General features: G+C 36.1%; 1 protein-coding gene across 1 annotated transcript in view; it reads right to left on the bottom strand.

Annotated features, from left to right (window-relative positions):
* Positions 1-21,130, bottom strand: part of ASPM (assembly factor for spindle microtubules) — a 65,916-nt gene that overhangs the window by 41,659 nt on the left and 3,127 nt on the right. Inside the window, 8 exon segments of the mRNA XM_047703966.1 lie at positions 888-1,063; positions 1,573-1,703; positions 2,476-2,617; positions 5,527-5,594; positions 6,130-6,375; positions 7,573-7,719; positions 8,122-8,226; positions 17,531-19,031. Coding sequence (XP_047559922.1) covers positions 888-1,063; positions 1,573-1,703; positions 2,476-2,617; positions 5,527-5,594; positions 6,130-6,375; positions 7,573-7,719; positions 8,122-8,226; positions 17,531-19,031 — 2,516 coding nt within the window.

Genomic DNA, 21,130 nt, shown 5'->3' on the forward strand with positions numbered 1-21,130 from the left:
ATGTAATGTAAATTGGAGACTTTCCTAGAAACAAGACAAATGTGTACAATGCAGATATCCCGAAGAGGCCAACTGTAGTACAGTGCTCATGATCACTCCTGCCAAAGCAGGAACCGCTGATTCACTGGACTCCTACAAAAGCCAATTTTGACGATGCTGGTTTGTTACTGATAAGTGTCGTATGATTTGAAGCCAGACATCCTGAGTTTATGTCTCAATATCATGATATAAAACTTGGGCACACTCTTTTACTTCTCCAGCCAGCTTTTCCTCCTGTGTAAAACAAGGTTAATAATGCAACTAGAATTGGTCCCAAGTAATAACAGTATTTATGAAACCCTGTCACCATAACGTGTTACTTAAATGTTTGATATTTTAAATGGTTCCATGCTTGTCTCAGCTTCTGTTCTAGGGCATCACTGGTTACTACTCACAGACCTTTGTCACTGTCAGCATGAAAAAAAAAATGTGCATAGGAGACAAGGTTTCTAGACCTAAAATTGACACTATTTTACAAAGGTGCTGCACATACTTGTCCCAATACTTTTTACCCTAAAAAAAATTTACTGCATCATATGAAAGAGCAAGAAAGAGGGGCGCCTGAGTGGCTCAGTTGGTTAAGTGTCTGACTCTTGATTTCAGTTCAGGTTATGATCTGAGGGTTGTGAGACTGAGCCCCATGTTGGGCTCTGTGCTCAGCAGAGTCTGCAAGAGTATTCTCTCCCTCTCCCCTACCTCCTCCCCCAACTCTCTCTCTCTCTCTCTAAAATAAATAAATTTTTTAAAAAAGGAAGAGCAAGAAAGACTATGTAAATAAAAAAAAAGTGTTTAGCAGAAAATTTTAGTCTATTCCATTAAGTAAAATAATTCTTATTTCTCATACTTACACAAGACGCACCCCACACTGCAAGTCTACAGCAAGATTTGTAACAGCAAAATCAAATTCATCAAATGGTGTCTGAACATGGTTAACAGGTAATCCCAATAAGCTAAGGTGACGGGAAAGATCACCTTCGCCACTTAGGAAGTCTCGTGAAAAAGCCAGAAGAATATCTTTACTAGTCTGTGGAAAAACAAGTTGCAGGTATTAAATCCCAAGATTATAATTTTGTTTATAATAACAACAAATTCTTATTCTGTGCATATAGAAATGAAGTCAAATTAATGGTAGCATAAAAAAAGTCAGTTTCATATCATATGGTAATAATGTACATCTATTTCCAATTTAAGGCCTTTTAAAAAATTGCTCATAATTAACAACAGACTCCAAAAATTAGTCTTCATTTGATAGTACGCTAAATTAGGAAAGAAATCCTAATCCCTCTACCCAGTTAATTCCTCAGAATTCTCAAATCAACAAAACTTCATAGGGTATTGTGTTGGTAAAAAGTCAACCAATAAGTTAGGCAGGGTTAGAACTATTAATAAGACAGACTAGATAAGTATTCCTATCCTATTCTACTCCAGAGTACTCTTCTTTGGGAAACTTAGAAGTTTTTAAAGAGAAAATATACAATAAAAACAAGTAAAAGTCTTAAATGTGAACTCTAAAAGAGAAAATGAAAACTATACCTTGAATTCAGCATCTTTACAGAAGAGACAAGGGTCATGATCAATAAGTTTGGATATTTTAGCATAATCAAGGAAACAAACCAACAGCAATAACTTTTTCAATGTAAACTTAGACAAAGCTTCTTCATGACCTTAAGTACAAAAAACATAGCAAGTTAATCTGTGAAAGAAAAGCTTCACCTTAAAATATGATAACGTACTAATAAAGAAAATTAATAGTAAGCACAAATAGAACATTATTTGTTTCTTAGTGTTTTAAATGTATGAATTCATGTAATATTCATAAAACTCTATGTTTCCAATATTTCCAGCTCATAGAGGAGGAAGCAGAGGCACAGAGATATCAAGTGATTTAGTCTGGGGCGCCGGGGTGGTTCAGTGGGTTAAGCCTCTGCTTTCAGCTCAGGTCATGATCTCAGGGTTCTGGGCTTGAGTCCAACATTGGGCTCTCTGCTCAGCAGGGAGCCTGCTTCCCCCTCTCTCTGCCGGCCTCTCTGCCTACTTGTGATCTCCCTCTCTGTCAAATAAACAAATAAAATCTTTAAAAAAGTGATTTAATCTATCTCATGCAACAAATTTTTAATAAGCACCTACTCTATGCAGGCAGCATCCTAGATGTCACATTTATAGTTAACAAGCTAAAAGAAATATGATCTCCACAGGGCTTACAGCCTACTTGTGAGGAGAGGGTGGGTAGAGACAACAAAAAGGTAAAAATAATTATAGTGATGGAGAAAGTGATGGGGAATGATGGGTGAAAAGAAAGGAAGGATAGTGGAGAGAGGAACTATTTATATTGGCATTTCTAAGAAGGTAAAATTTAAACAGAGACCAGAAAGAATAATAAGAAGAAGCCATTTATGCATAGCGTGGAAAGAATGCAATGGAGGCAGAACTACTCACCATCTCTATACAGATGAGGAACAGTGGGGTGTCTGTACTCAGCGGCTATATCAGGATTCCAAAGTAAGCGATTCAGAATGAACACAGCCAACCCCATGACATCACTATTGTCTTCCAAAGATAGGAGTTCTCCAAAAATTGTCTGAAAAGAAATTAAAGACTATGTGACTTTCAAGAAGCAAAAGGATACAACAGGGGGCAAGCAGACTACAATCTTCTAAGGATTTGGCAATGTTCTATTTTCTAAGTAGTATGGAAATAACATGGATATTTGCTAAAAAAAAACTGTATATGCTTTGTGCATTCCTTAGTGTATATGATGTACAATGAAAAAAGGCAAAAGCTCAGGACTAAGTTAAATTCTTAAAAATCATCTGACAAACCATATTTACATTTAATTTTTTCCTTTAAAGAACTATCAAATGTAGGCATCTTGCTCAAATTCAATTTTAATTATCCTACTAAGTATATCATGAAGGCAACAGAAACTTAAATATTCAAAATTTTTTAATAGTTAACAGGTGGAAACCCATCAGCAAGCAAATAATCTAACATAATAATTTGGAAAGTTCAGATCTGTTTATAATTGATTTTTAACAATGTTTTTTATTATGTCCTGTTAGCCACTGTATAGTCCATTAGTTTTTGATGTAGTGTTCAATGATTCATTAGTTGTGTATAACATAATTGATTTACATATGAAATTAACTTAACACCAACATGTTTATTATTAATGATTTTTAAAGCAATTAGAAAAAACTAAAACCATATCAGATTATATCTTATAAGCTTACATTGACCAATTGTAGAGATAAAAGCATGGTAAATATATGTCAAAATAGAAAAACTTCATATTTACCTACTTTTTTTCCTTTGATGTTTTCTTAAAATCCTCAAAGATCATACCCACCACTAGAACCTTAAGGTGTTCACAGGTACTCATACCTCCTTTCTATCTAAAAAAGATTGTACATTCCCACCAACCGACATGGACTTGCTGTGTCCATGGAGGATAATATTCCTACCTCATTTGTGTTTGGCCAAATAATGCGCTCTGGCCAGTGGAATACAGATGGAAGGATACCTACTACATCTAAGCAGATGTTTTATTTTTTATTTATTTTTAAAGATTTTATTTATTTATTTGAGAGCAAGTGAATGAGAGAAACAGCACAAGCCAGGGAAGGAGAGGCAGAGGGAGAAGCAGACTCCCCGCTGAGCAGGGACCTTGATGCGGGACTCAATCCCAGGGTCTTCAGATCATGACTTGAGCTAAAGGCAGACACTTAAACAACTGAACCACCCAGGTGCTCCTAAGCAGAAGTTTTAAAAGGCATTGCAAGTTTCTGTCTAACTCTCTTGTTTTTTACCTCGGCCCAAATAGAGTGGTTCTACTTCAATTAAGGTTCCAGAATTATTTGACTGTAAAAGCGGAGCTAGTTGATATGTAATTTTCTGATTAACAAAAGCATACTAAATTCAAATAAGAAAACTTAGTAAAGATACTATCAAACTGTGTGACCACAGAAAGCTTATCATTTGTTCTCTTTGGGCCTCAATTTCTTGATAAATAAAAGCCAAATACTGTTAATAATTCCTTTCAGTCCCAAAGACCATTGTATTCTAACACCTGGAATAAACTGAAGAATAGAATGTCCCAAATGACAATGGCAAAAAGCCTAAAGAAAATGTAAAAGTATACCAGTAAAAGACAAAAGAAAACTGGAAACATGGAGCATTTTAAAAATAGAATCATATTTTTAATAGTCAACTATTACTGTCTTTTTCATTTAGTTTTTTTTAAAGATTATTTATTTATTTATGAGAGAGAGAGAGAGAGAGAGAGACAGCTACAGAGGAAACACAAGCCGGGGAAGAGGGAGAGGGAGAAGCAGGTTTCCCATAAAGCATGGAGCCCAATGCAGGGCTCTATCCCAGGACCCTGGGATCATGACCTGAGCCTAAGGGAGACGCTTAACAACTGAGCCTCCCAGGTCTCCCACATTCAGTTAGTTTTAAAATTCTAAGTATTGGGGCACATGGGTGGCTCAGTGGGTTAAGCCTCTGCCTTCAGCTCAGGTCTTGGTCTCAGGGTCTTGAGATCGAGCCCCACATAAGGCTCTCTGCTCGGCGGGGAGCCTGCTTCTCCCTCTCACTCTGCCTGCCTCTTTGCCTACTTGTGATCTCTCTCTGTCAAATAAAAAAATTTTAAAAATCTTAAAAAAAAATTCTAAGTATTATTGAGCAATGCACCAAGTGAAAAACTCAAATTTGACAACATTTTTATAAGAAAAGTTGCATTAAAATGGTTACAAGTTCGGGCTCTGGTATCAGACAAGTATAGATTCAAATCCTGACTAATAATTGGCATATAGCATGTCATTTAAAATCTAAGCTTCAGTATTGTCATGAAGTGAAAAAAACAAGACATACCTCACTGGGATTTGAAGAGGTTTAAATTAGATAATATATTTCAAACAGCCTAGGATATCATTTGTAAAAGCTCAAGAAGGAGCTTACAATACTTGTTATTGTATCCAGTACCAAATTATACATATTTAAGAAAACAAGAAAATTACTTGCTATGTGATGATATGGCAATAATATATATACTGGCATGATCTAATTACCTACTAAGCATTTTTTAAAGGACCTTAAATTTTATTATTTATTTATTTATTTTTTTAAGATTTTATTTATTTATTTGACAGACAGAGATCACACGTAGGCAGAGAGGCAGGCAGAGAGAAAGGAGGAAGCAGGCTCCCTGCTGAGCAGAAAGCCTGATGCGGGGCTCGATCCCAGGACCCTGAGGATCATGACCCAAGCCGAAGGCAGAGGCTTAACACACTGAGCCACCCAGGCACCCCAGGACCTTAAATTTTATACTGAAAAATCAATTAAGCTAACTAAATGACTTTATAAGTGAACTCATATTTTATTAAAAATACATAATAAAAAGCCTACTAAAGGTATATATAACAAAAGAAGTATACAATAAAAGTATATAATTAAAGGGATAAAATTTTAAAAACTGAAGCATATACTTACCTCTAAGCCAATTCGTAGCCATAAAGGATTATATGACAACAGCCAATTCAGGACTTTCTGCCGTTCTCCTGAAATGTATGTGAAAAGCAAGTAAGCTCAGACCACTACTCAAATAGAGACAATAAATAAAATTTTATGGAGGAAAATCATCAAAAAATAGGGATAATCACTTATATGAAATCAGTTAATTTAAATATATGGCATTCTTATATATATGACTATATTAAAGTACACAAGATTTTAGGCAGCAAAGTCAAATCATGTACATATTTGACTCTGAAATACAAAATGTTGAGTGTTTTTAAGGAATTAATTTCAAGTGGTGTTTGGGTGGCTCAGTCAGTTAAACATCTGACTCTTGATTTTGGTGCAGGTCATGATCTCAGGGTCCTGGGATCAGCCCTGTCACAGGCTCTGCACTCAGTGGGGGGTCTGCTTGAGGATTCTCTCCTCCACCCTTCCCCTCTCCCCTAACCTCCTCCCCCTCATGAATATCCATGCTCTCTCTCTCTCTCTCTCTCAAATGAATAAATAAAATAAATCTTTAAAAAATATAATCACATCTTTAAAGAATCTTTATAAAGATTTCTATAATCTTCTTACCAACATCTTTCCAGAGGTGTCTATCTTTTCTAACAACTAACCGCCTAGCTTCAATTTCAATTTCAAGCTTCTTAATAGCTTTAACCATTTTTTCAGAAGTAAATAAGCGACACGCTGCACGACGTAATCTATTCAGCCTGCATCGAGCAGTATAAGCTCTGAGAGACATTTCGTCTTTTGTAGGAGCTCTAGGAACACTGATTTTATGTTGACTCTCCAATCCCAAAAGAAGAGTAGCAGCATTTACTGGGCAAAAAGAAAAGGAAGAATGTTTCTGGTTAAACAATATATACATATATCCTTAGATCTAGCAGTAAGTGCAAATTTAAGATGGCCAAAATAGGGTATTTTTTCCGCCCCTTCCAAGCTTGTTCTTTTCTTTCTTTTCTCAAAATATGGGTGTCATCTGGTTCACTCAGTACCTTAGACCATTCTATCGTTGCAACTTGGGGCTCTACTTACAAAATGGATCTCAAGTCTAACCATTTCTCATAACCTCCACCATTATTACCCAAGTTCACACACTATCATCTCTAACCTATGCTTATGAAATAGTCTCCCAACTAGTTTCTCTGCTTCCATTCTTTTTAATAAATTTAAAAAAGGTCTCTAAAGAATGTGACTTTAAAAAATCAATTAAATTTTGAAATGCAACTTGAATTTTTATAAAACACATTTCCTCTCAAGAAGAAAACTAAAAATCAGGCTCTGCTTACTTCTGGGGAAAAAGAAAAGCTCCCTTTAGAGACTGTCTTGCCAAAGGGCATTTTAATGTAAATATGTTATACACTATTCTCTAACAAATACAGACAGGCCTCTCTTTGAACATGCAACAATGGAGAAACTATCATCTTAAAGACAGCTTATATAATGGCTTGGCAAGTTAAATGTTTACAAAGATGTTTCCTTATCTTTAGTTGAATTGATCCCTATAATTTCTATTCAAGAGCATCACAAGTTAAGTTTCCTTTTCTCTCAGGAAAAAAGCCTTCATCTGAAGGACAGCATGCTTCCATTTTATTCTACACTTGAGTCTTTTCCAGAACATGCACTGAGATGTTTGCTATACAAGACTGTTAGATTTATTCACCAGAATAGTAAACTTCATTTATGCAGTGAATATTGAATTGGATTTCTTAGTAGCCATGTTTCACTGTTAACTCAGACTGAATCTATATTAAAATAAAACTCATTCCCCTGAAAGGCTGGAATTGCATTGGCTGATGAATAAGAATGGAAAGCAAAAGGAAAAAGCAAAGTTTAGTACTTTCAGTAAAGAATTCCCTAAAAATTCTTATCTATACAATCTTTAGCAATGATGTCAATGAGTTAGTGAACCATGCCATTAACTCTAATATATATGCATAATTTAAAAATGGCAACTTATGTTAAGAACTATCTGTTAAAACAAGAGTATTATTTAATTTAATCATTAATGTTTACCTTCAGAAATATTTGTTTTTACAGTGAAGTCCTCAGGAGTTAATATAAAATTTAGCCACCAAGTGAAGCCCTGCTCCTGCTTTTCCTTCCAACGTTCATCATAAAACATGTTTTTTGCAGCAAACGGCATTGGGTGTCTAGGAATATCTAAGGATACAGCTGATTTATTAAATGAGAAATTCTCTTTTAAATTATTATGCAATATATAGCAAAAGACCATTTTTATTAGCAAAACCACCTAAAACACTGAACAATATTTGCTTTTCCACTACTTGCAGATAACCACTGGAAACATTTTAGGTATAAAATGTAATCAAAGTTTGAAGGGAAAAAGCACCACTGTACTTCCTGGTTATTTAAAAATCCCAAGTCACCATGAGTTAATTTCACCAAAGTCTGAGAAAAGATCCTGTTATTTGAATACACATATTTACAATTCTCCAAGGCTTTAATTCAACAAAAAGTATCAATTCATTTCCACTTGAAATGCAGTTAATGCTTCACTCCATGTCAGTTTTTCAGTGACTTTAAAAAATAATGAACACTTACCTGTTTTTAATGGTTTTATGAAGGTCAAAGTAGACTGTGCCACAGCAACAATGGGTTTTGTTCTTTTGTTTGTTTTAGAATTAGGAGTTCTGTATACTGATGAATCTAAAATAAATTAGAAAGCAGAATGATAGCATTAAAAATGAAATAAATTCCATGAATGAACTCTTTTAAAGTTATATTTGGGGGTGCCTGGGTGGCTCAGTGGGTTAAAGCCTCAGCCTGCAGCTCAGGTCGTGATCTCAGGGTCCTGGGATAGAGTCCCGCATCGAGCTCTCTGCTCAGCGGGGAGCCTGCTTCCTCCTCTCTCTCTCCGCCTGCCTCTCTGCCTACTTGTGATCTCTGTCAAATAAATAAATAAAATCTTTAAAAAATAAATAGATAAATAAATAAATAAATAAAGTTATATTTGAGTTCTTCAATATCACATCCACTTAGCAAATAACTATTATGTGCCTGGTACTATGCTATGAACTTGGGGGTCAATAAAACCTACATCTGGAAGTCACAGACCAGAAGCTATACTTTATCTTGTGTCCGCAGAAGCTAAACCACCATTTATTGTTATGTATATATTGCAGATTCTGTGTTATATACAGAGAATGCAGAATTGCAGATATGGTCCCAGCCCTGGGAAGTTCTCAGTCTAGTACAGAAGTTTAAAAGAAATTATAATATACCGCATAAAGGAGAAGTACATTTAAGGAGCTGTGAGAACAAGAAGGGAGAGTTAACTTCACCTAGAAGGGTAGGACAGCCTTCCTAAATGCAAATACACTTGAGCTGACTCTTATTAAAGTGGAAGTTAGGCATGAGGAATGTGGCCTGTTTGACAGAATTGCAATATGACTGGAATAAAAAATGCCTATCAGAAGAACAATAGAAGAGGTTGAAAAAATTAGAAAAGAGTTGAATCATAATAAAGGTAGTGGCAGCTAATGTTTGAATACTTTGTTGCAGGCACTATCACAGTCTTTTAATGTAGAATACCTCGGGCGATCACCCCAGCAAACCTCTAAGAAATGTACTATTATTATCCATATTTTATATAATTAGGCTACTGGGGCTTAGAAAAATTGAGCTACGTGGTCAGTGTCACACAAGCCAGTAAGTGGCAGAGCTAGGCAGTATACTCCCAGAGCCGACACTATTAATCAGTCTGATGTCTCTGGTATGCTAGTGAAAGATCTAAATCCAGGAAGTAACACTATCATTTACATTTTAGAAAACAGTGGCCAATGGAATAAAAGGGGTCAAGACTAGAGATAGAAAGCTAAGAGGAAGCTATCACAGTGGCGCAACTTAGCTATTATGAGAATTTAAATTAAAACAAAAGCAGTGGAGATAAATTAGAAAGAAGAGTTATTTTAATAGTAGAACCTACAAGCCTTAATAACCACTGGCTAGGCAAGTGGGAAAGAATGAGAACTTCGGAGGTATCCAACTTTCCAGGTATCCAACCCAGGTGACTGGAGGAGATAGTAGGTGGTAACTACAAAGGAAACTGCAATAAAGGTGACAGTGGCAAAGTGATATACTTTATAGGTTAATATAGGTTATATCAGAACAGCAGTTCACTCCCTCAAATGCAGGTTTCATACCACATGATACACTTACTAAATATAAACAAAAAGCTAAGAAAAGGCAGAAGAGAGCAAACTATGATCCATAGGCAAAATCCAGCCCACTGACTATTTTTATATGGTCTATAATCTAAGACTAGTTTTTATATTTGTAAATAATTGGGGGTAAAATTCAAATGATTGTATTTTATGATACATGAAAATTACATGAAAATTCAAATTTCAGTGTCCATAAATAAAATTGTACTGGAACAGTCACATTTATTGATTTATATATTGTCTGTGGCTCTTTTTTCTTCTACAGTGGTGGAGGTTCGGTAGTTGTGATAGAGATCATTTGGCTTACAAAACCTAAATATTATCTGAACCTGTAGAGAAAAAGTTGGCTTAGTTTTGATTTAGAGGAATTACAAATCTGCACCAATTGTGAAAATAAGGAACACAGTCACATTGTGACATATTTATGAGGTTATAATTTCTTTGTATTTGAACATTTAAAAATAAAAATAAGAGGAAAAAATCCTCATTCTGAAACACCAGAGAAGCTAGTACCTCTGTGTGGAATCATTTTATTCTGTGGGAATCCTTTCCTGGAACCATCTCACAGCTCCTCATCACTCAGAAAGGCCAAGTAAAGTGTGTCCCTTTCTGTGCTTCCATGCCTCCCTGTGCATAGCTCAGTCAGAGGACTGAGAACAGCCTGAAGATAGGAACAATACCTTTTCTCTTTGTATCCATAGAATCTCAAACAATGCATAGCACACGGTAGGCACCTTACCAATACTGAATAAATATATCTTGGAAAATGGACTTCTTTCTTTGCTTTCCTGGGTTTGCCAGAATAGAGTCAGTTATTCTTAGTGAGTGTTACCAAACTCTCATATAAGCTCATCAGTCAGATACTCAATATGTCCAATCTTCTTTAAACCCTTGCAAAGAAGCTCAACTAGGTGGCCACCTTAAACAAACTCATCATTCATCATTTATTGTACACCTTGTAGGAGTTCAAAACAGGTATAGGTATGTTCCTTATACTCAAAGAATTTGTGATCTGGTCAGATACTATCTATAGGAAACAAGAAATACAAGCAAAGAAATAGTGTTAACATAGGAGATGTTATATATACTGAATTCAGATTTGCTTAGGGAACATACCTCAAGGGAAAGCCATCAGGGAGTTAATAAAAGTTGACTTTAGTACCTGAAATAAGTGGATGATCTGAATCAGTGAGAAAACAATAGGTAAGAAAGTTAACAAAAGGATACATGGTCAGGAATAAGACAAGGATGCCCACTCTTGCCACTTTTATACAGCACAGTATTGGAAGTCCTCACTAGAGCAACTGGGCAAGAAGAAGAAATAAAAGAAATCCATATTAGAAAGAAAGAAGTAAAACTCATATTCATAGATGAAATATTATATATAGAAACCCCTGAAGACTCCATCACAAAACCATTAGAATAAATTAATTCAGTAAAGATGCAGGACACAAAATAAATACACAGAACTATAAGACATTGAAGAAAGACACATATAATTGGAAAGATATTCCAGACTCATGGATTTAAAGAATTAATGTTGTTAAAATGTCCATACTACCCAAAGCAATCTATAGGTTCAATGAAATCCCTAATAAATTTTCTATGGCTTTTTTTTAAAGGAATAGAACAAATTGTCTTAAGATTTCTGTGGAACCACAAAAGCCCCCAAATAGGGAAAGCAATCTTGAGAAAGAAGAACAAAGCTAGAGGCATCATACTTCCTGATTTCAAACTGTATTACAAAGCTATAGTAAATAAAACAGTATGGTATTGACATAAAAACAGGCACACAGATCAGTGGACCAGAATAGAGAGCCCAGAAATAAATCTACACATACATGGTCAATTGTTTTACATTCAAAGGAGGGAAGAATATACAATATATAGTCTCTTCAATAAATGATGTTGGGAAAACTGAACAGCCACATGCAAAATAATGAAACTCTACTACTATGTTATATTATGCACAAAAATCAACACAAAATGGACTAAAGAATGTAAGGTCAAAACCCATAAAACTCCTAGAAAGAAACACAGGCAGTAAGCTCTTGACTAGGTGATGAGTTTTTCGATTGACACCAAAAGGAAAGGCAACAAAAGCAAAAACAAACAAGTAAGACTACATCAAACCACAAGCTTCTGCACAGCAAAGAAAATCATCAACCCAATCAAAGGTAACATACTGAATGGGAGAAAACTCCGATGGGGGTTAATATTCAAAATATAGAAAAAGTACTCAAACAACTCATAACAAAAAAATTCCCTAAATAATCCAAATAAAAAGTGGGCAAAAGATCTGAATAGACATTTCTCCAAAGAAGTCATACAGATGGCCATCAGACATATGAAAATATGCTCAACATCACTCATCATCACTAGGCACATGCAAATCAAAACCACAATAAGTTATCATCTCACACCTGTTAGAATGTTTATAATCAAAAAGACAAGAAATAGTGTTGGCGAGGATGAGGAGAAAAGGGAACCCTGGTGCAATGTTGGTAGGAATGTAAATTGGTACAGCCAATGGAAAACAGTATGGAATTTCTAAAAAAATTACAACTAGAGAGGCGCCTAAGTGGCTCAGTGGGTTAAAGCCTCTGCCTTTGGCTCAGGTCATGATCCCACGGTCCTGGGATCAAGCCCCGCATTAGGCTCTCTGCTCAGCAGGGAGCCTGCTTCCTCCTCTCTCTCTCTCTGTGCCTGCCTTTCTGCCTACTTGTGATCTCTGTCTGGCAAATAAATAAATAAAATCTTTAAAAAAAAATTACAACTAGAACTACCATATCAGCAATTCCACTTCTGGATATTTTTATGAAGAAAACAGAAACACAAACTCAAAAAGGCACATGCACTCCCATGTTCACTGCAGTATTACTTACAATAACAAAGATATGGAAACAAGCTAAGAGTCCCTTCAATGGGTGAATGGATAAAGAAAATTATATATATATATATATATATATATATATATATATATATATATATGGAATATTATTCAACGATAAAAACAGATGAATCTTGCCACTTGTGACAACATGGAAAGACCTTGAGGGGATTATGCAAAGTGAAATAATCAAACAGAGAAAGAGAAATACCATATGATCTCACTTATATGTGAAATCTAAAACAAAAACAAAAACCAAGCTCATAAATACAGAGCACAGATTTGTGATTGCCTAAGGTAGGGAGTGGTGGGGGTGAGAGGGGTCAAAGTATAAACTTCCAGTTATTAAATAAATAAGTCATGGGGATGTAATAAACAGCATGATGATTAGTTAATACTACTGTACTGCCTATTTGAAAGTTGTTAAGAAAGTAAATCTTAAAAGTCCTCATCACAAGAAAAAAATTGTATAACTATGTATGAGGTTAACAACAGCAAAAAAAAAAAAAAAAAGATAAATGGATGGAATGACAGGACTAGCATGGCAAAGAAAGTTGTAGAATATAAGCTAGCAGGTTGGCTACATAGAGGTCACAAGAAGACAACCTTAAATGGTAGAATAACAAGACTGTAAATAATCTGATAACAGCAGAGAGCAACTTAAGATTCCTGAGCAAGGGAGTGGGAAATCCAGATATTGGATACCACTCATTGCCTCTCACCTATTTTGGCACATCAGAAATTTGAGGCCAGGTGGATCCCAATCACTATCATTGGTCGATGCCCAAAATAAAACCCTTATATTTACCTGTTCCTTCTCATAAACTATAACAGTATAATAAAATATGGTAGAAAGAATATTTACTTTGTAGTTAGGGAGACCTAAGTTTAAATTACAACTCTATTTTAGTGGCTTCTGTGACCTTGGGCAAATTATTGGCCTTTTTGAATCTGATATAAAGGAGTTAGAGAAGGAAGTCATTCTATATAGATGGACAATAAACTTGAAATACCCTGAGGACAGAGCATGTTTGAGGATTCAAGGATAACAAGGAAACCAGGGTGGTAGGAACAGAGTGATCAAAGGGGAGAGAGATAAGTGTTAGGGGTGTGGGGGGGGTGGAGATGGGTGGTAATACAGATCTTACAGGGCCTTGTACATCATTGTAAAAAGTTTGGCTTTCAGTGAAATGGGAAGCCATTACAGGGTACAAAACTGGATAATGTCAGAATCCAACTAATTTCTAAAGTACTACCCTGGTTGCTATGTGGAAAATAGACTATATAGAAGCCAAAGGTGAAAGTAAGATCTATTAGTAGGCTCTACAATGACACAGACTAAATCAAGTGCCACTGGAAATGGTGAGAAGTGATCAGATGCTGTACTTGGAGGAAAGAGAAGATAGGATTTGTTGATGGACTGAATTTGGAATCAGACAGACTAAACTTACAAAGAAAAGGTCGGAGAGAAATATACTTAAGGACATTTACAAGGTTTGGACCTGAGATGAAAGGTCCCAACAGGAAGGACTGTGATGGGAATGACATACCAGGTAGGTATATCATGGGAGAAGGGACAGCAAAGGTTTGACTTTGGACAAATTAAATAAAGATGTTCATTAGACAGTGAAGAAATCAGTCTATAAATTAGAGGTCCTTCCTAAAATATAAAATTGGGAGGTCTCCATGTAGGGGTAGCACTGCAAACTAAGAAATGGAATGAGATCACTAAGGGAATGAGTAAGGGTACGAATATGATAAAGGGGGATGCCTGGGTGGCTTAGTCAGTTAAGTGGCTGATTTCAGCTCAGGTCATGAACCCAGGGTTCTGGAATCAAATCCCGCGTAGGGCTCCTTGCTCAGTAGGCAACCTGCTTTTCCCTCTGCCTGCTGCTCCCCCTGCTTGTGCTGACAAATAAATAAAAATCTTAAAAAACAAATAAGGAAAAATATGAAAAAGAGTCCGTGACTAAGCTTTCACTTACTCCAAGATTTAGAAGTTGGGTGATAAAGAGCACTCCGCAAGGAAAACTGAGAAGCAACCAGTAAAGTAGGAAAAGAACTAGGAGAAAGTGGGGGTGGTAGAATCAGGTATTCCAGGAAGACAGAGGTTCAAAGTATCAAACAGTTTGCTAATAGTTCAAGATGAAGATTGACAAATATTTATCAGATTTAATAGTGTGGAGGTATTAATAACCTTGACAAGAAAATTTCAGTAGTCAAAATCTGATTGAAGTGGGTTCAAAAAAATAAGAGACAGAGTAGAACAGCTAATTCAAGCAACTTTCTAAATGAGTTTTTTACATTAAAAAGCACCTTTTAATTCAAGTATCATGTTTACACATAAAAGTATATATAGCTCAGTGAACAATGACAAAGTAAAGACTTAGGTTCTTCAAAGGAGTCTTGCTCAAAAGAAAGCAGAAAAATGGAGCAGGGGCTGAAGGAGGTATAAATGGTATTAATACGATTTTGTATTTTTAAAAGATGGAATAACAGCATATTTGTATCAGAAATGACTCAGTAGGAAGACATGGGAGAGAGAAGACAATCACTGGGTAGAAGGACATAGGATCTGTTGTACCAGTGAAGAGTCTAGCTACATCGAGTGCATAGACACTTCATGCTTTAGTAGGTGGGAAGAAAGTAGTGGACTAAACACAAGTAAGGGAGGTAAATGTTGAGTGTGTTAAGGTTTTCTTCGATACTCTTACTGACTCAATGAAGTAGGAAGCAGATCATCAGCTAAGACAAGTTTCAGAGGACAATATCTGGAACCTAAGTGCCTGGGGTAGAACCCTAGCTTTATCATTTACTACCTCTGCAATCTTAGGCAAATTATTTAATTTCTGGATGCACTGGTTTCCTCATTTTGAAAATGTTGTATTGATAACAATTATCTTGTGTGATTGTCATGAGTATTAGAGGGGGTAAGAGTAAAGCACTTACAACTGGATCTGACAGAAGACATGTTCAGTAAATATTACCTACCATTCTCAATCATCAGAGAGGAGGAAAGAAGAGTGCTAGAGGTTTCAGGAGAAAAGATGGGAGGGAAGAGAGTCTGTGGCAAAGTGATAAAAGTTAATAAATCCCAAAGTACAGCCAAAGAGTTAAGGACTTACTAGAGATTTGTGGTCATTAATTTAAAGACCAACCAGCAAGATTCAGGCAGAGAGCAGGTAGAGTTGGATTAGGATTGGAATTTGCTAGACAAATACAATGAGGGGAAGAGAGATGAATGGAACGATCATGTGAGTTATGGAATCCAAGCTGTATAAGTAGGAAAGTAAGGACATGTCAGAGTGAAGGCTGCTGAAACCATGAAGGATTAAAGGATTATATATATAGAAAGGGGAGAAAAAATGTTGGGAGTTGGGTTTGTAGAGAAAACGCTAAAATCATAGATGGTGATTAGAGATGGAGATATTTTTAGGACTAAGTATGTTGGAACTAAAAGGTCAGGATATTGGAAAGATCCTATAAGGATTTTTAAATGGTAAAAAATAATGATGGTAGTTTTGGAGAAGACAAATGAGCCAAATGTAAAAATCTTGAGAGGAATCTTTCATTATAACAAGGAGGAATATAGGTGAAAGAGAATGAAAAATGAACTTCCAGCTGTTCTGTTGCTGTTTGGTTTCTTTTTGTTTGTTTTCAAGGAAAAAGAAGAAAAAACAGTCTAGAAGTAGATGTGAGAAGGAAGGTGGACCACTATCCCATCAAAAAGCCCACAGTTGGGGCACCTGGGTGGCTCAGTGGGTTAAAGCCTCTGCCTTCGGCTCAGGTCATGATCCCAGGGTCCTGGGATCGAGCCCCACATCGGGCTCTCTGCTAGGCGGGGAGCCTGCTTCCCTTCCATTCTCTCTGCCTACTTGTGATCGCTCTCTCTCTCTGTCAAATAAATAAACAAAAATCTAAAAAAAAAAAAAAAAAAAAAAAAAAAACCCCAAAAACAAAAACAAAAGGCCCACAGTTAAAGGAATAGGAAAGAAAAACAGATACAACTTGAGAGGGTTGCAGTGAACACAGAGGTTTTCAGGGGAAAGCCAGGTTTCAGCAAGGTAACAGAAAGAGGGAATGTTTATAAAAGACAATGCTAACGAAGGACTGAGTTCAGAGGGCTTAGATACTTTAAAGAGCTGGAGAGATAGAGAAAATGTTTCAAATTAGGGGACGTTCAAAGAGAAATGAGATAATAAATGAAAGAAATGAGATGTGTGATACTTTCTGGGAGTTACAGGATTCTTTCAAATCATCTGCTAAATAAGGAGTGTGATTCGTTCTCCTGCCTGGACCTTGACTGTCATGAGGTAATTTGGGTTAAAAGGGCATGATGGAATTAGTCCTGTTTTTGACGCAGCCTTGACAGTAAGGCTGTGAGTAACAGGAACAATGTTTTTCCCCGAGGTATGACGAAATCTAGGGCCCTATCTTTAGTCTTAATTAAGAGCTAAGTAAAGGCTGAGGGAGAATAATGTCAGGAGGTGCACAGGGTATGCAAAGCCTCTTCTGCATTTTCTCATATGGTATGATGGGGGCCAGGCACATCACTGGATGTTCCAGTCAGGGCCTGGACTAAGATGAGGCAAGTAAAGTACTTTCCCTAGAAATAAAACTTGAGGATGTGCCAAATAACTCTCTAATCAAGATAAATATTTTAATGCAGTTTTTTAAATTGAAATTAGTGCAAAAAGATAATGAACAAAATGTCAAAGTTGCAATAAGAACAAATCAAAACTAGTTTAGAATTTGGCCCCATCTACTAAGCAAACTGGCAAATGAAAAGTGCAACTTAATTCAAGCTTATCAATAGGAAATTTACTAAACCTAAAAAAATGGCAAGTACACACCCTGTAGATATACTTTCATTAAAGATTTTATAAACAAGACTCACCTGTTTTCTTCTTCAGGTTTAATTTCTCTCTGTTCATATGTTTTGAGATGGGTATTATCACTTTTTTCGATTTTTTAACAGTTGATGTTTTAGATTCCACAGGAGAAATATGGATTCTTTTGATTTCTTGTACCTCTGTATGTTCTGTAATTCTAACATTTGCATCATCCCTATCTCCCTCACTCTTTCTTTTACGGGCAACAAAAGTGGTCTTTGAGGGAGGAGTTATGACATTTTTATAACTCTTAGATTTATTGAATACTGGATCTATAACTGGAAGACAAGACTGAAAATCATCTTTCTCTTTTTGATTATCTGTTACTTTTTCAAAGTCACCTGCTACACTGTTGAGACATCTTTTTGCCTTTGGTTTATTAGTCTCCTTTTGGTTCTCTCTGGTATAATTGGGTTTCTGTTTAGTAACAGTAGCAGAAAGTATTGGACGTCTTATAAGCTTATCATGGCTGTAACTAGAAACATCCTGACTTGTAGAAAATTTAGGTCGATCTTTTGTAGAATTGTTAGGTCGATCTTTTGTAGAATTGTAACGATTTGACTTCATTTCTAAAGCTTTGGGTTCTTCAAAAATAGCTTTGGGAGATTGTGAACCCTGACCTTCAGGAATAAGAGGTAAAACTCCATTTGTTCTCTGATCTTGAGGAGACTGTGAGAATTGAGAATTTTTATTTGATGATGGTGATAATTTACATGTTTGCTGAGATATACATATATATGCCATATTATCTTTTACAAATTGATTTGGGGATAGAATTGGATTAATTGACTCTGATTCTAGATCCTGATTTAGTCCATAATTATCATTTATGAAAGAATCAGGACTTAAGATTGTCCGGCAATTTTCATGTACAGTTTTTGATTCCAAATACACAGGCCTTGAATTATCTTTCATAAACATATCTGATGAAAGACATGTCATTACCTCTAGTTCATTATTAGCTGCACGGCTGTTATTTACAAAGGAATCTGGACTTAGAAAATTTCCTTGGCTTTGTGTAATGTTCAAAGTGGAAGAACAAGTTGGGGTAAGAGTAAGTTTACTATTCTCTTCAGTTTGGCCATTAATATTATTTGTGGAGTTAAAGGAAGTTTCATTTGCAACTTTCTCACTAAAATTAAAATCTTCCAAAATGCTGGCACCTTCTGCTTTCAACAGTTCCCCATTTTCACATGCATGAAGAGATGTGTATGTTGTAGATCGACGTACAGAAAGAGGCAAGGAAGTCTCACCATGGCATTCGTTGAAAATGGGACTAATAGGTGATATCGGTATTTTATTTTCTTCAAGGATTAAAGAATTGTTTTCTGTTGGGGAATGGCCTTCATTCATAGCCAAATTTTCACAAGCTTGTAGTGGGTTTCTAACTCTGTCAGCTTTTTGTGAAACACAAAATGTTTTGTTAACATTTTGAATACAGGAAATCCTCTTATTACTTGAAGAGGCTGACATTTTCTTCTTATTGATTGTATCCCAAAGACTCCTCTGCAAAAAATAAGCAAAACATACAGGTTAAGTTGATAACTACTGAATATTACCTTTAAATTAGCAACATTATGTATGTTACCTTAAGACTTACCAAAATAATCTTGCAGAGGAGTTAAGATGATGGAGAAGTAGGGGGAACCTATGCTTGCCTTGTCCCTCAAGCACAGCTAGATAAACAATCATTCTGAACACCCTAGAAACTGATCTGAAGACTGAGAAACAAAATGCACAACTGGAGGGATAAAAGAGGTCACACAGTGGAAGGTAGGAGGTGCGGACATGTGATTTGGGGGAGAAAACAATCACAAGTGCTGTGGAGGGGAGCAGGTGGTGGTTCAGTATTCACAAATCAATCAATGTAATATACCACATTAATAAAAGGATCAGAATGATATGATCCTCTCCATAGATTCAGGGAAAGCATCTGACAAAGTACAGCATCCATTTCTGATAAAACCCTCAACAAAGTAGGTATAGAAAGAACACATCTAAATATCATAAAGGCCATATACAAAAGACCCACATCTAATATCATCCTCAAAGGAGAAAAACTGAGAGCTTTTCCTCTGCCGACCCAAGACAGGGATATCCACTCTCATCATTGTTATTTAACATAGTACTAGAAATCCTAGCCTCAGCAGTCAGATGACAAAGAGAAATAAAAGGCATTCAAGCCAGCAAGGAAGAAGTCTTTCACTATGCGCAGATGCTATGATACTCTACGTAGAAAACCTGAAAGACTTCACCAAAAAGTTGCTAGAACCATAGATTCAGTAAAGGTGCAGGATATAAAGTCAATGTACAGAAATCGATTGCATTTCTATATACTGATAAAGAAAGAGCTGAAGGAGAAATTAAGGAATCGATCCCATTTACAATTGCACCCAAACCCATAAGATATCTAGAAATAAACCTAATCAAAGAGGTAAAAGATCTGTACTCTGAAAACTACAGAACACTTAGGAAAGAAATTGAAGAGGACACCAAAAAATGGAAAAATAGTCCATGCTCACGGGTTAGGAGAACAAATTTTGTTAAAATGGCTATACTACCCAAAGCAATCTACACATTTAAAGCAATCCTTATCAAAATACCACCAGCATTTTTCAGAGCTAAAACAAACAATCCTAATATTTGTATGGAACCTCAAAAAAACCTGAATAGCCAAAGCAATCTTGAAAAAGAAAAGCAAAGCTGGAAGCATCACAATTCCAGATTTTAAGTTATATTACAAAGCTGCAGCCATCAAGATAGCATGGTACTGGCACAAAAACAGACACATAGATCAGTAGAACAGAACAGAAAACCTAGAAATGGACTCACAACTATATGGTCAACAAATCTTCAACAAAGAAGGAAAGAATATCCAATGGAAAAAAGTCTCTTCAACAAATGGTATTGGGAAAATTGGACAGGAACGTGCAGAAAAAGGAAACTAGAGCACTCTCTTATACCATACACAAAAATGAACTCAAAATGGATGAAAGATCGAAATGTGAGACAGGAAACCATCAAAATCCTAAAAAAGGCAAAAACCTCTTTGGCATCAGCTGTAGAAACTTCTTTTTTTTTTTTTTTTTTTTTTTTAAGATCTTATTTTATTTATTTGACAGAGAGAGAAATCACAAGTAAGCAGAGAGGCAGGCAGAGAGGGAGATGCAGGCTCCCGGCTGAGCAGAGAGCCTGATGTGGGGCTTGATCCCAGGACCCTGAGATCATGACCTGAGCCAAAGGCAGAGGCTTAATCCATTGAGCCACCCAGGCGCCCCAGCTGTAGCAACTTCTAAGTAGACAGGTCTCTGAAGGCAAGAGAAAAAAAAGCAAAAAGGAACTACTGGGACTTCATCAAGATAAAAGTCTTCTGCACAGTGAAGGAAACAATCAACAAAAGTAAAAAGGTAACCTAAGGAATGTAAGAAGATATTTGCAAATAACTTATCTGACAGAGGGTTAGTATCCAAAATCTATAAAAAGGTTATCAAACTCAACACCCAAAGAACAAATAACAAACCAGGAGATGGGCAGAAGACAAGAACGGACGTAACAGATATTTCTCCAAAGAAGACATCTAGATGACTAACAGACACATGAAAAGA

The sequence above is a fragment of the Lutra lutra genome, chromosome 15 (assembly GCF_902655055.1).
Source record: "Lutra lutra chromosome 15, mLutLut1.2, whole genome shotgun sequence".
NCBI lineage: Eukaryota > Metazoa > Chordata > Mammalia > Carnivora > Mustelidae > Lutra > Lutra lutra.